Source organism: Triturus cristatus, chromosome 8, assembly GCF_964204655.1.
Source record: "Triturus cristatus chromosome 8, aTriCri1.1, whole genome shotgun sequence".
In the NCBI taxonomy this organism is placed as follows: Eukaryota; Metazoa; Chordata; class Amphibia; order Caudata; family Salamandridae; genus Triturus; species Triturus cristatus.
In genome coordinates, this window is record NC_140591.1 from 186,497,647 (window position 1) to 186,511,772 (window position 14,126).

General features: G+C 43.0%; 1 protein-coding gene across 2 annotated transcripts in view; it reads right to left on the bottom strand.

Annotated features, from left to right (window-relative positions):
- Window positions 1–14,126, bottom strand: part of SIM2 (SIM bHLH transcription factor 2) — a 484,182-nt gene that overhangs the window by 316,502 nt on the left and 153,554 nt on the right. For both annotated transcript variants that reach the window (XM_085621287.1, XM_085621288.1), the window contains exon 2: window positions 6,873–6,955. In XM_085621287.1, the coding sequence (XP_085477413.1) occupies window positions 6,873–6,955 (83 nt within the window). The remainder of the gene's footprint in view (window positions 1–6,872; window positions 6,956–14,126) is intronic.

Consider the following 14,126-nt stretch of genomic DNA (forward strand, 5'->3'; position numbering starts at 1 on the left):
GGTAGAGCTACCACTGTCAGTCTGTAGCATGGCAAAGCAATTCAGCCTGTGGAGGAAATTAGATTATCACTGCTTTCCAGATCATGTATGTTACAAGTGTAAATAGCAGTACAAGGTGAAAGGACTGGGACAACGGGGAGCCTATATTGCATTGCATAGCTGCTCCTGGACAGACACATTCATTCAAGTGGGCTCTGGCTAATGTACTCTCTGCTCTGGTCAGGATTGCAGGTCATCTCAGTTAGGATGCTTTAACAGATTTTTCAAATACCTCCCAGTTGAGCCTTTTCTAGACAGCAGAACAAAAAAACGACCTACATTTGTCTCACAAAGCATAATGAGCGGCAGAGGTCTGGTTTCAAAATTAGATTAAGGGATTCAGTGTTGTATCAAAAAGTTCAAGTTGAAAGGATCTGAGCAAGAAAAGGTGCTGATAAGAAACCACTTAGGTTTTGCCTATTTTTGGGGTAGTATTTGCACCTTATCCGTTTCCTCCTGAGATAACATTTCTTCCAAGCCCCGACCCTGGAAACGGTTCTGTAACATCAGGTTTTGGCTCTAAAAGTCTCCAGACTTTCTGGGCTGGTTACTCAGACACCTTTCTACAGTTGCAAGTTGCAGAACACCTCCTCACAACACCAGTCCAGGCTACAGTCTAATTCCTATTGATGGGATGTCTCTGCAGCAGCACCAGCTTTCTTTGGGCACAGGGCCTTCTGAACTTGTCAGGAAAAGGGTCAAAGGAGCACGTAGAAGAAATGACCAATTGTAATTGGTCCACTGGTTTTCTTCTAGGTAGACCACAACTTTCTATGGCACAGCAGCTTCTTCATTGTCCGTCACTACCCATGGGAATGTACAAGCTTTGCTTGCAGGACCTTTGACCGCTATGTTTTTTTGAGTTTATCAAGAGGGTAATATTAGTCACTATTTCCAGTTCCAGAGATTCAAGATAAACCTAGAAAACGTTCTCTAACAATGATATGTCAGCCAGCCAGAACTTTCTCAATGTAGCAATCAGGGATATCTTCTTTTTACTGTTGTTATAGTCCTCTTTTTTCCTGGAGTTGTTCAAGCAGGGTAATGTAAATAGTGCAACCAGCTTGTTATTGTGCAACAAGCCTTGAATGAATCAAAGCTAAATCTCCAGGCTTTCCCTTGCCAGGGCTTTCTTCAAAGTGTCCTCAGTCATGCTGGAGGGGTATGCTTTCAGGCAAAATCTATTTCATCACAGAAACCCACTATGGTAGAATGTTTATTCCCATCCACTCATCTCTCTTCTGCCCCCAAACCCTCACAGTGTTGTTAATTAATCCCACAAAAGGACCAAGAGAAATATCCACCTCCAAATCCTTATTTGCAGTAGGCTTTAACAGTCTTTTGGATTAGAGTGTATGGAACCGTCCCCTGTAAAGGCTGGTATCTTCATAAGGTTACATGTTAAATAAAGGAGGGCTGCCTAGAGTACATTGTGCAGAATAACAGTCAGTGGTAAGTTTAGGAACTAAGGGCATTAGGCCATCTGCACTGCTGAACAGGGACGGACTAGGATCCAAAGTCAGTCCTGGAAAATGGTTTCAAACCAGACAAACATTGTACATTAGAAAGATAGCTTTCATTCTGCTCTGGAGCACAGAGCACCATTTCTCTCAAGTTCAAATTCATTTATGGGCCTAAAAAGAATATATCCATTTAATTAGAGTAATTTAGGCATGCCGTCAGAGAACGATTTAAATTACGAAATGGTTTGTATTTTCCAAATTTAAGTCATATGGGTGCACATGCATCAACATCCCGAAAAGCGATTCCTTAATAGCGAAAAATAAAGAATAGCTAATAAGGAATCGCATTTCGGAATGCATTAACAGATTCGGTAAATCTCAGCGATTCCTTCAAAATCGCTAATATTTACTGAATACTCAATAGCGATTTCTGAAAATAACGAATAGCAATTTCCGAATTCGGTATTACCGAGTTTGGTATTAGCGAATTCACTAAAAACGGGTCGCTCTAGAAGCGGGCTGATGACATCACAACCAGGAAGTCAACCAGTCCCACCCTCATTCACTGCCCTGAGGAGCTCACAGGAGGAGGCAGAGCACACAGGCTGAGGCAAGAGAATTCACCCACTGAAACCATCCACCCTAGTTCATCCAGGATGGACAAGGATGCACCAGCCACTGCAGACACGCCCAGGAAGAGGAAGAGAAAGTTCTCTGACAGGGAACTTGAGCACTTGATCGAGGGGGCGAGCAACAAGCATGACAAGCTGTTTGGCAAGCTGTCACTCAAGGTGCCCAAAGCTGAGAAGAGGAAAATTTGGCTTCGCATCAGGGAGAGGGTGAATGCTGTGGGAGTGACGCACCGCAGCATCGACGACCTAAAGAAGAGGTGGTATGACCTCAGGAAGAGGGCAAAGGAAAGAATTGCCGAAAGGTTCAAGGAGGCAGCTGGCACAGGAGGGAAGCCATCCACAGTACCTGCAAACACTGCCCTGGAGGAGCTCGTCGTGGGGACCATTGAGCCAGAGGCGGTCGTCGGAGTAACGCAGATGGACACCTCCGGCGCAGCCACCACATGACAAGGTAAGATGCATGCCTGCGCCCATACGCTGCGTATCGTATACCCATCCCCATCCCCCCAGGTCAATCACAGTGTGCAGGCAGAAGTGCATAACACATATGCCCTCACATCAGTATTGCATCATGGGAGTCGTAGTCATGTCAGCAAAGTGTGCATGTATAGTCACAAATGCACAATAAATGAGATCAGCAGTACAGGGCCAACAGAGAGTCAAATCATGTAATTCATTGTAGGAAATAAATGCAGAATGACAAACAGATGTAGTCACAAAATAAACTAACAATGCACAGATGCATCTCCTGGGAATTCAGATGACAGTGATCGCCTCATCATCTCCGAAACACCGGCAGATGCCGATGGCGAAACTCAGCAGGAAGGTCAATCCCCACCACCACCAGCGACAATACCACCACCACCAGCACCACCAGCGACAATACCACCACCACCACCACCAGCCACAATACCACCAAGACGCAGGGCACATGTCCCCTCCCTGCAGGTGATGGATGCATGCCCGAGTCCTGCACCCACAAGTGGGCAAAGTCATACAGGTGTCACACCGCCAGCACCACCACCAGCACGTGGCAGAGTCACGGAGCGGCGCAGGTCCATGCGCAGTACTGCCGAGGGAGCCGACCAGCCAAGGAACATATATGGTGGAGTTGAGGCCCAGATGCTGCGTGTTCAGCGCCTGCAGGGGAGACACATGGGGACAATGAACCTCAATATTTCACGACTCGCCAAACATATGTGCACTCTAACTGACGCTGTGCGGCACATGACCACAGTTGTGGCAGAGGGCAATAGGGACATTAGTCAGAACGACCAGGAGCTCACCCGTGCCATCCGAGCAGGACAACACAGCGAGCGCCGGAGGCATAGGCAGAACTTGCTCCGTTCCACAGCATCGAACAGGGCCATCACAAAGCTCTGCAACAGCACTGCTGTGTTGTCCCGCCGCTCTGTGTCACTGCAGGTGGACCTCGGACATTACTGTGGTGACGTGGCGAAGGCCTTAGGCCAGGTGACCACTGCAGTGGAACACTTGCAGTCAGGGACATTCTGTGGCAGCAACTTGGGAGGGGAGGATGGCAGTGAGGCTGCATCCAGTGTGAGCAGCGTGTCGGTGCTGGAGACCTGCACCAGGAGGCGCAGTTCGCGCTGCTCCACAGCCACAGAGACACAGCGTGGTGAGGTGGAGGAGACACGCGATAGGAGGCTGGGTGTTCGTGGGAAGCGCCACTAGACATTCAGTCCTGCATCCCTGACCATGGTGGGGTAACCATGGCCCACTTTAATTTTGCATTAGCACTCCCGTGATGCCAACAGTCATGTTTTTGCCCACAATGTGTGGGGGAACTCTAATTTGCATGTTAGTGTAACATTACCTACATAAGTGCTCATGTGAAGTAAACAGTAGCACTCCTAATGATATCGTCATGGCTCATTCTTACCTGGCTCTGAAATGATGTTGTGTGATGTATGTCCGCCTCCTTTGACCTTCAGCTGTGTTTGGAACGTGTGACTGTCGGTGTTGTGCGGGTGGTTGATCATCCCGGTAGTTGTCATTCCTGTCCACCTCTACGGGTATCCCCCTTCTGGTTGCAATGTTGTGCAGCATGGCACATACTGCTACAATCCTGCAGCAGGTGTCTGGTTTATATTGCAAAGCACCACCAGTCTTATGTAAGACCTGGAAGCGACTCTTCAGGATCCCGAATGTCCTCTCAATCACATTTCTGGTGCTAATGTGGGCCGCGTTGTAGCGTTGTTCCTGTGGTGTAGCTGGGTTGATGTAGGGGGTGAGGATATATTCCCGCAGGGCGTATGCACTGTCACCTACAGGATGGAAGCAAAGGCTTAGCGTCAGTCATGATGATACATGTGTGATACAGATGTTATGAATAGGTATGTTTACGTACCAAGCAGGAGTCCCTCTCCGAATTCTCCATTGAGCAGACGCCTGTGGATGCCACTGTGTCTGAATATATAGGAGTCGTGTGTGCTCCCTGGAAATTGTGCCACTATGTCCGTGATGATGTGCTTGGCATCGCACACGACCTGCACGTTGATGGAGTAATAGGACTTCCTGTTACGGAAGATGTACTCATTGGCTGAGGGTGGACAGATGGGGTCATGCGTGCAGTCAATGCATCCTATGACATGGGGGAATTGGGCCACCTGGTAGAATTCCTGTTTGGTGTGGTCCATCTGCTGTGGGGTTGTGGGGAAGCTGATGTGGGTATGTATCATTGTCAGCATGGCATCAATGAATTTACGGAAGAAGTGTGATAGTGCGCTTTGTGATACGCCTCCCGCTACCGCTATGACCCCCTGGAAACTTCCAGACGCCAGTAGGTGCAGGCTGCATAGGACCTAGACGTGTGCAGGAATGGCATTGGTCCGACGTGTCTGGTGCTGCAGTAGTGGTTCCAGGTCAGCAATTAGGCGCATTATCATTGCACGATTGAGACGGTACTTGTCGTATATCTCATCCTCATTTTGGCCAAGCAATGTAATGCGCACTCTGAATACTCTCTCCAGGATCCTTCTCCTGCGCTGTGCTGCAGCATTTATTCTCATCCTCCTTGCAAGCACGTAGAGGGCTGCCATTTTATGAAAGGAAACAGGGTCTCCAGGCCCAATTTGTATGGCTTTCTGATTGATTGCATCTGTGGAACACTTGTGATTTGTTCCGGAATTACTTTTTTTTCAGCAACTTTACCTCCTGGTTCTGATTCCCCTTAATCTGCTCATGCAAAATAGCGAATTTTGAGATTTTCGGTATTTGCGACTTTTGATGCATTCATTAGCGATTCTTTATTTGCGATTCGCTAATGCCAGGCGCTATTTGTATTTTCGGAATTGCCGATTCTTTATTTTGTGATTCTTTATTTTTACGAGGATATTTTTTGCGATTCTTTATTTTAACGGGGATTTTTTTTGCGATTCTTTATTTTTTCGTTATTGGTGTTGATGCATTGGGATTCGTTGTTTGCCACTCGCTAACGGGAGATTTTAGCGATTCGGTATTTTTGCGAGGTGATTTTTGCTTGATGCATGTGCCAGATAGTTATTTGTTCATACACTGTTAGGCAGTATCTCCGAATATGTAAATGTACAGACTGAACTCGGAAAATAAGAGCGTCAAGAGAAGAGAAATTAAAGAATCAATAGAACAGAAGTATTTCAAACTTTTCCTTAAATTATGTTGATACGCCTTGTCACACAATATAAACGAGTACATGTAAAGTCAATAGGTGTAGCATTTCGCTAAGGTATTTGTTTGGTAATCGATGGGTGACTTTGTGTGTGCTGGCTAAAGCGGTCATAGAAATAAAATCCCTTAAAGAAGCAACATCTTGGCTGGAACAATATATATGGACACTGGAAAAAGCTGTCCCATTCCTGGACATACTGCATTGGCAAAGTTAACCGATATCAAGAATAATGTTATGAAAAGGAATCATTGTAAATGGTAAACGTAAAAGGCACACACAGCAAAATATTGCACAGTCAGTACTTTGACAAATGTCCAGTAACATTGCTACATTTTTAAGAAAGCCTATCTGTACGACGCCTTTACTGCGTAAACAAAAGAAGCTGTAATTCCATTAAAACGGTATCATGACAACAGAGTAAAAGACATGAAAGCTCAACGGTGATTAGTGAATGCAGGCTAAGGCATGCAAATAGGAAGCAATTTATTAACAAAAAGATCCTGAACCAGTGATTTAAATGTTGTGTCAGCCAAGTAAATACATTAAAGAGCGAACACTAGCTATAGTCTAATAAAAAGAACCACTTAAGCACCATGGGAACCCAAGTTGGACAATCTAACCATACATGATGAACAGTCAGTCCAAGCAATGGCAAACTGTGAAACACATGACAACTAAAAACTGAAGGGGGCTGATCTAAATATATAAATATATATCCCCTTCCCACCCCCTCTCCTCCCTTTCATTCTCCCTCTCCTTCCTCTCTCTTCCAGACAACTAAACCTGCCTGTAGCCAGATTTTAAAACCGGTATTAATTTTTGTAGGAATACTTAACCCTGTGTTTGAGAGTCAGACAAATAATAAAATGCGCAGTTTGCGGCACCCCTAACGGTCATGAATATCACTAGCGAGAGGTTCTAGGTACACAATACACAGTACATCTAATGTTGGGGTGCAGGCTTCTCATGACCATTCTTCTGTCAAGGGTGCAGGCAGGCTCAGTGCTCATATCATATCATATTACACTTTGCATGTGGTGTCCTTTTACACAACAGATGTATTTGTACCTGGAGTAGATGGGATCCCAGCTCTTTGGCCACGTTATCCAATGGACCGAGACGACTTGGCTGTCCCCAGGCGTCTCCCAGACCTAAAAAACAGAAAGGAGAATAAAGTGAAAAAACGGAAGTGTATGAATGAAGCCTAGGACTTAAGGTGTCTGCTTCAAGTAGCTTTACTCCATAGACATCTATGGGACAAGTACTCAGTGAAATGATGCATAAGGGTAAGTGCATGAAAACAAAGATTGCAAAAACATCTTTAGGAAAAACATGAACCCTAAATAAGGACTCCCAAAACAACATCCTTGCATAAATACCCATCCACTCAAATTTTGTCCCACAATTGACAAATTTGGCAATTGCTTGCATCCAAATTTGTTAATGCTGACGTTAAAGTAGTAAGTTTATCCCAGTGCTAACGTTTGTGGGAAATTAGTTCAGCTGGATTGAGGGTTTAAACACTGGTTGAAATGCTTGCATGGACATACATCTGTAAGAGTGTATGTTTTGACATGGAATCCCATCAAGGAACTATGATGTTAAGTCAATTCTCAGGGTACTTTCTGGCTGAGGTGACAGCAGTGGAACACACCTAGTGGAAGACAGTCAGACTAATGACACCATCTATACCCAGCACTGAGACAGACAGACAGACACACACACACACGTCTTTACATGATACCACCTGCAGAGAGGACCCTGTGACAGTAAAATGTTACTCCAAATGAGGCTTACATTGACAGCCACAGAACTGTGCACTTTCATTGTTCACACATGGAGACACTGTTTTCAACAATAAATTAAAGTAATATAAGAACTGCACCATTCGAAGGTAATTTTTCGGTCAATAAGAAAGGTATGCAAGCCAGTCCATGTTCTGCAAAACTATGTACATTCACACACTTTGATTTTATATGAAACACTGTACCCCTATCAAATTAGGATATTACAATCACCTTGGATTTCAGGTTGAAGAAAACCAGAGCTATAACGCTTTAAGATTTATGTGGCACAGAACTACTCGCTGACTTTTAAAATCTATTCAATTCTATTATATGCATTATACCCACTTGCCCTGAGAATGGTTTGAGAGGAATATCAAACTTTACCATGGATGTGTGTACAACACATGCCTTTACCACACAGGCATCACAATATGCTGATCATAACAGTACGTTGTAACACCACACACCACACAGAGCTTTACCACGCATGCTTAACGAACCGATGTAGTGGTATATATATATATATATATATATATATCATGCTCAATCCCCGCCTCTCCTCCCTTTCACTCTCGATCGGGTGCTCGATAGTGCGGTGACGGAAACCGCACGGATCTGCAAAATATATATATATATTCTTTACCTCTACCCACCCATGAACCCTACAAACCCCTTTACCTGTCATTACAACTACCCACCTCTATACCCTAAAAACCCTTACCTACCTCTACCTGGCCCTGAGCCTGAAAACTCTCTTACCTTTCTTTACCTCTGCCCACCCTAAAATCCTGAACCTTCCTTTACCTGTACCATCCCCTTCACCCTAAAAACCCCATACTTCATTTTACCTCTGCCCCCTGAATGCTAAAACACTCTTATCTCCCTTTACCTCTACCCACCCTTAAACCCTAAAACCTCTTACAACAACCGCTTCCTGAACCCTAAAAACTACTTACCTCTCTTTACCTCTACCATCCCTTACTACCCTAACCCCTTACTGATTCCCTAACCTTTAAGCTCCCCTTTTTTACTTCCCTGTGTAGTAATGTCCTGCAGGATAAAGACTGTATCCCTTGGAGAGTGCTAAAGAAACAGGTGATACTTTCAAGCACTGAAAACTAAAAGACTTCTATCCTGTAGGAGTTTAAATGTGTGCTCCTAGCCACAGGCATATGGTAATAGCATGAGTGCCTTGGTGCATGAGTGTTGGGTAGTACAATCCAGCAATAATCATGACTCAGATGCCCGCCTCTGGACCTGGACCCTGGTGCTACTGCACCAGGGCCTGATTGACAGCTATGCACCTGACAGAGAGTTTTTCCAATATCATGTGTACCTTTATGGTGTATGGGAAAGGTTAGGTCGTCTCTCTTTGTATTACACTAATATTTTCCAAAAATTAAATTAAAAAAAGATGCTTTATATACACCACACAAACACCTTATGTAATGAATCAGACAGGTTAAAATCAATGGGGTTCAGCTACTGCCTAGCTTATACTTGTCTATGACAGCATTAAGTACATGAGACTAGACATTAAAGGTAGTAAATGTCCCTGATGCACTGAGGGTGAAATGAGAGGCATTTATATGCTCCAAACGAGGCACACCCTTAAGGTAACCTACATTGCTCAGCAAGTAAAAAGAGAACTGTACATTTTCAAATGGAATTAAGGCATTTACTAAAATGCGTATATGTTCTTCCGTTATTTGTACATACATAGAAGAGAAAAGGGGAAAATGCCAATGCCACAGTCTAACACTACAGACAGCAAATACATCTTCAGTGACAACGTGTAGACTCATCCTACTCTCAAGAGGATTGTTATAAAGTATTTTATACCATATGTGGTTGGTATAAAATACTTCAGGCCTCATTATGAGTAGCTGTAATATTCCAACCCAATGCGTTACCCCCATTTACACATGGGTCAGAATTACGAGTTTGAAGGTATTTAAGGCATCTGATATTTATCGGATGGTTAAATAAGTTACATTTGAGAAGGTCAAACCTGCTGAAATTTAACAGGGGACAACATGTGGTATTTACCATATCATGCGAAATTGAATTCGTTAAACAACCAAAATCTTCCTGTTATTCCCCATAAACTTGTAATATGTGTTTTTTATAGCACCCGATAAACAACACACCCCGTGGTATCATTATTTATCAGAGAGATAACTCACGCCTCAACTCATAATCAGGCCCATGTCTCTTGCAGTTTTAACTAAAATATACACTGTCTGCTTCACACAGAGCATCCCGTCTCTCTACACTTGAAACTGTTTAGCAGGCTGTCTACTATGAAACCCCTTTCCAACTCTCACCTTCAGGGCCGAAATATATCAACACACTTTTTATTGGCCCTTACAGTCCTGTCTGAAAAATAGGAAATGCTATGACACCATCCAGCCTTCAGCTCATCTTTAGATTTGATAAACAGTCATAACATCTCTGTCATCGCTGAAGGATGTATCACTGTGCTTAATATTGCGTAATGAGGTGCCGTTGCATGTGCCCCAGTGCGCCATGCAGCCACCCACAAAGGAATAGGCAGCATTAGGGGAACAGGTTAAATCAGCATTCTTTCTGTATTCCATGCACTTTCACTTACATGCACATTAGACGTAAATGACCTTCAGAAATGTTTGTCAATTGGACAGAACTGATCAATTATGACCAAATCTATCTCTGTGGCCAGCAGCATGAGTTTGATAATGATCATTCTCTATAGCAGCCATCAAGAGTAGTTTGACCACACCTGGGCCTCCATCATTACAGAGCAGGCATCTTTGGGGGATGCTGGTGTGAGGTCCTGGGTGTGGGTCTGAGACCTGACCTCCTGGAGGCCAGCACCGTGATGCACTTAGAAAGAGAAGCGGTGCATGCACACCCTGCATAAAAACACTAACAATATCAGATTTACATCATTGGAAACAAACTGGGGTGATGCCAGCTCAGGGTGAAGCTAGAGTCAGGAGTGATAGTAATCTAAGCACAATGAGCACTGGACACTTCTGTACTAAACAAAAGGTACTTTCCTGGATCATGCTTGAATTACTAGCACGATTCATAAAAACGTAGATCGGTGTTATTATAATCGTATCAGATTGTAATTGATAATGATAATATTAAGTTATAATTGTTCTTTTTATTATTTTTGATATTAATGTCATTATCATTGCAGCATTTTCGCCCTTACAAATAATCTTTATTAAAATACTACAAAGACTAGTTACTCTTATTGCTACTATTTAATTATAATAATTTTGATTATGAACCTTTTAACCTAGACATTGGTGTTGTCATTATTTATAGTAATCATGGTAGTACTTATGATTAATACTACCTCTCATCACTGCTACTAACACTACTGTTGCTGCAACTAGCATCCAGAGTGCTCAGTACTGTTCAGCATGGCCTGAAGAACGACATTAGACAGACTCTAAGACTTACAACTGACTGAGGTGCAGTGCTTGTGATGACCAACTCAAGGACAGAGGTCGAAAGCTGAGTTCCTTTATAAATTCAGTGAAACTCCAAGGCGTCCTGGCAATATACATTTTACGCAGGGTAAAGTGCGTTCTGTTTTCCTTAATCGAGGTTCTCCAAAGTTGGTCCTGGAGGCCCGGATTCATGCCAGATTTTTACAATAACTATATTTATCTAAATGGGGCTTTGCTAAAAATCTGGCATGGATTCGGCCCTCCGGGACCAACTTTTGAGAACCACGCTTTTAATGAAAGTACACTATAGGACACCTCTCTCCACCAACCCAATTTTACATCTTTAGTGTCTTTTTTCTTTTAATGGTTGAGGTATACAGATATATAACGTCAAATTTGGATAAAGAAACAGTCATTTTTCTTTTGCCAAATAGCTTTCTGCTACGATAATCAATGGCGCAGAGATTGATGAGGCCGCATCTCCAGGGGTTATGACTCTACACTTCCTCTGGGCTAGTGAGATGGAGCTGAGAGGGCATGTAAGCTTTGTCAGTAAATTTATCGAAATGGAATAAGTATTAGCCTAATATACATCTGTCTTTGTGGTTGGAAAGGGCTTTAGTACGATTGGCATCTCCCATCAAAACTTAATTAAATGCAGATGCAGAGACAAAGAAACCCTTTCTCAACTTCTCCAAGAAGGAAATATATTTCGTGTGATGAAAACATTGTAAGCTACGAGGAGAACTATGCAGAGGTGGGTTGTTTAATCACTTCTGTGAAGCCATTCACTGCATACGTTGCTATACAAAGACCATGTTAATCTACAGTTAAGCAAAATAAGGATAGAGCTCAATAGACCGCATATATGTTGAATCCCCATTGCATAATATAAGGAGGGCCTGATTTACCGGGCGTGTGATAGGGGTGCAAACATTGTGGGGCATATTTATCATTGAGTTGCTTCGCCTTCACTCCATGCAAGGGGGCGCAAGGCCAGCGCAACTATTAAGTCAGATTTATCAAGCCACGCATGGCCACCTTGCGTGGCTTGATAAATCTAGAGTAACTTAATGGAGCGCAAATTGCTGCTTTGCGTTACTCGGCCCAAGGGAGACGTTCCATGGATACAGCATGGGTGTTCCCTCGCATCCACTCTTGGATTTTGGTGCATTCTCAGATGTATTATTACTGGTAGACCTGGGAATATGTCAAAATGCTACACCTCCCCAGGTGACACATAACAAGGAGAAATATCTTTATTTCTCCTTGAGTTTATCTCTTTCTATGTGTGTTGCATTCCGCAGCACACATAGAAAGAGGAAAATACATCAGAGGATTGGTTTTGTGCAGGAAGGTGGCTGTTCCTGCACAAAAACAATCCCGCTTACAACTAAGGAACCTTTGCACCCTGGTGTAAGGGTGCTTGTGCTGGCACTAGGCAGCCAACAGTGCGCTAAAGCAAAGAAAGGACAGGAATGCTCCAAATGATGTTAAATACAGCACATTCCTGCCCTTTCCCGTTCATGCAGCGCAGCAAGTTGGCTTGCTACATTGCGCTGGTGAAATATTGAGAAATGTGCCCCTGTGTTCCGCTGTTAGAAGCCTCCTCTTTTGCACTATGAGCAATTTACTATCTGCTGATTATGCAAAGGGCTGGACACAGAATGGTACACTCAACCAACCTCATCAATGTTACTGTATAGAAAGCAACTGTGCACTTCATTGTACACAGTAAAAAAGTGGAGCCTAGAGTCCTGCAATGGACAGCACATTTCCGCTGCAGCCTTTTCTTCTACAATACGCCGCCATTGTGATCTCTTAAAGTGAAAGGGATCAGACTGCCAAAGTTAGTGGCACGTCCTTGGGAACGTTATCTGTTCCCCCAATTGTAGATGTTTGGACAAGCCCAGTGGAAGTTTTTTTTGTTTTTAAATCAACAGGTCATGACTGGAGGAGTGTTGCCTACTTTCTCTGTGGTGCTGCAGGGGGCAGAGGTGTCTGGACTGTGCTCCTGTCCTCAGTCCCCACAGCAGTTTCATGGGGTGCACATACACAAAGGTGAATCTGGGTGCAGTGTCTCTGAGCCTGGAATTAATTGGTCCAGAATTTGTGGTACTAATTATTCCAGAGCCATCAGGCTAATCATAATGGCAGGCAGCAAAATTCTACCGAGAGTTACTGGTGCTATACCTTAATATATTGTGAAAAATATTGTCACTTTTCAATATTGCTGTTGTAAAATTCTGATGTCATTTAAATTGTTAAATATTATATAACACATAAGAATTTAGTTTTGTTTATATCCTTTGAATAGAATTGTACTTAATATTGAGTTTATCCTTATTGGTGTATATGTTTTATTATTGATATACATTTTAAGCAACTGCTAGTATAATTGTTCTAGTGAATATCTTATATATGTGATTTTGATTGTATATATTTTAGGATAGGAGCAGATTGTATGTTTAAATGGGAGATTAGGGTGGGACGTGTTTTTACATTTTTTGTGTTTAAATTGTACTTATTGAATTTAATTAATTGAGTCTACATATTTTGATAAATGTATTCGATTTTTTTGGATTTGATTTTTCTGTAATTTTTTTTTATAGAGTTTGTTTTTTGTTAAATATATTTCTTCATTGCAATGTTATTTATTATTTTTTCAAAAAGGTAAGATTGTTTTTTTAATTTTCAAATGTTTAAATTCTACTATATTGCTTTTCTTTTAAAAATTATTTTTTTTATTAATTTGTAATGAATTAATTTGATACTTTATTTCTGTTCATGTAATTTTGTATTTTTTAGACATAGGGCCTTATCACGAGTTCAACGGTTCATAGGACTGCCGAGCCTGTGGTGGTGGTCCAACCACCGCCACACTGCAGGTCCGTCCACAGTGTTCAGAGTGTGGCGGTCAGACTGCCACCAAACCTCTGCGACTGCCATGGATCAAGGATCCCGTGGCGGTCTCACAGCTGTCTGAGGCTGAGGCTGAATTATGCACCGCCAAGCATATTTTGAGTCCTCTTCGCCACCCTTTTCATGACAGTGAGACCACCATGAAAAGGGTGGCAGTGAGGCAACAA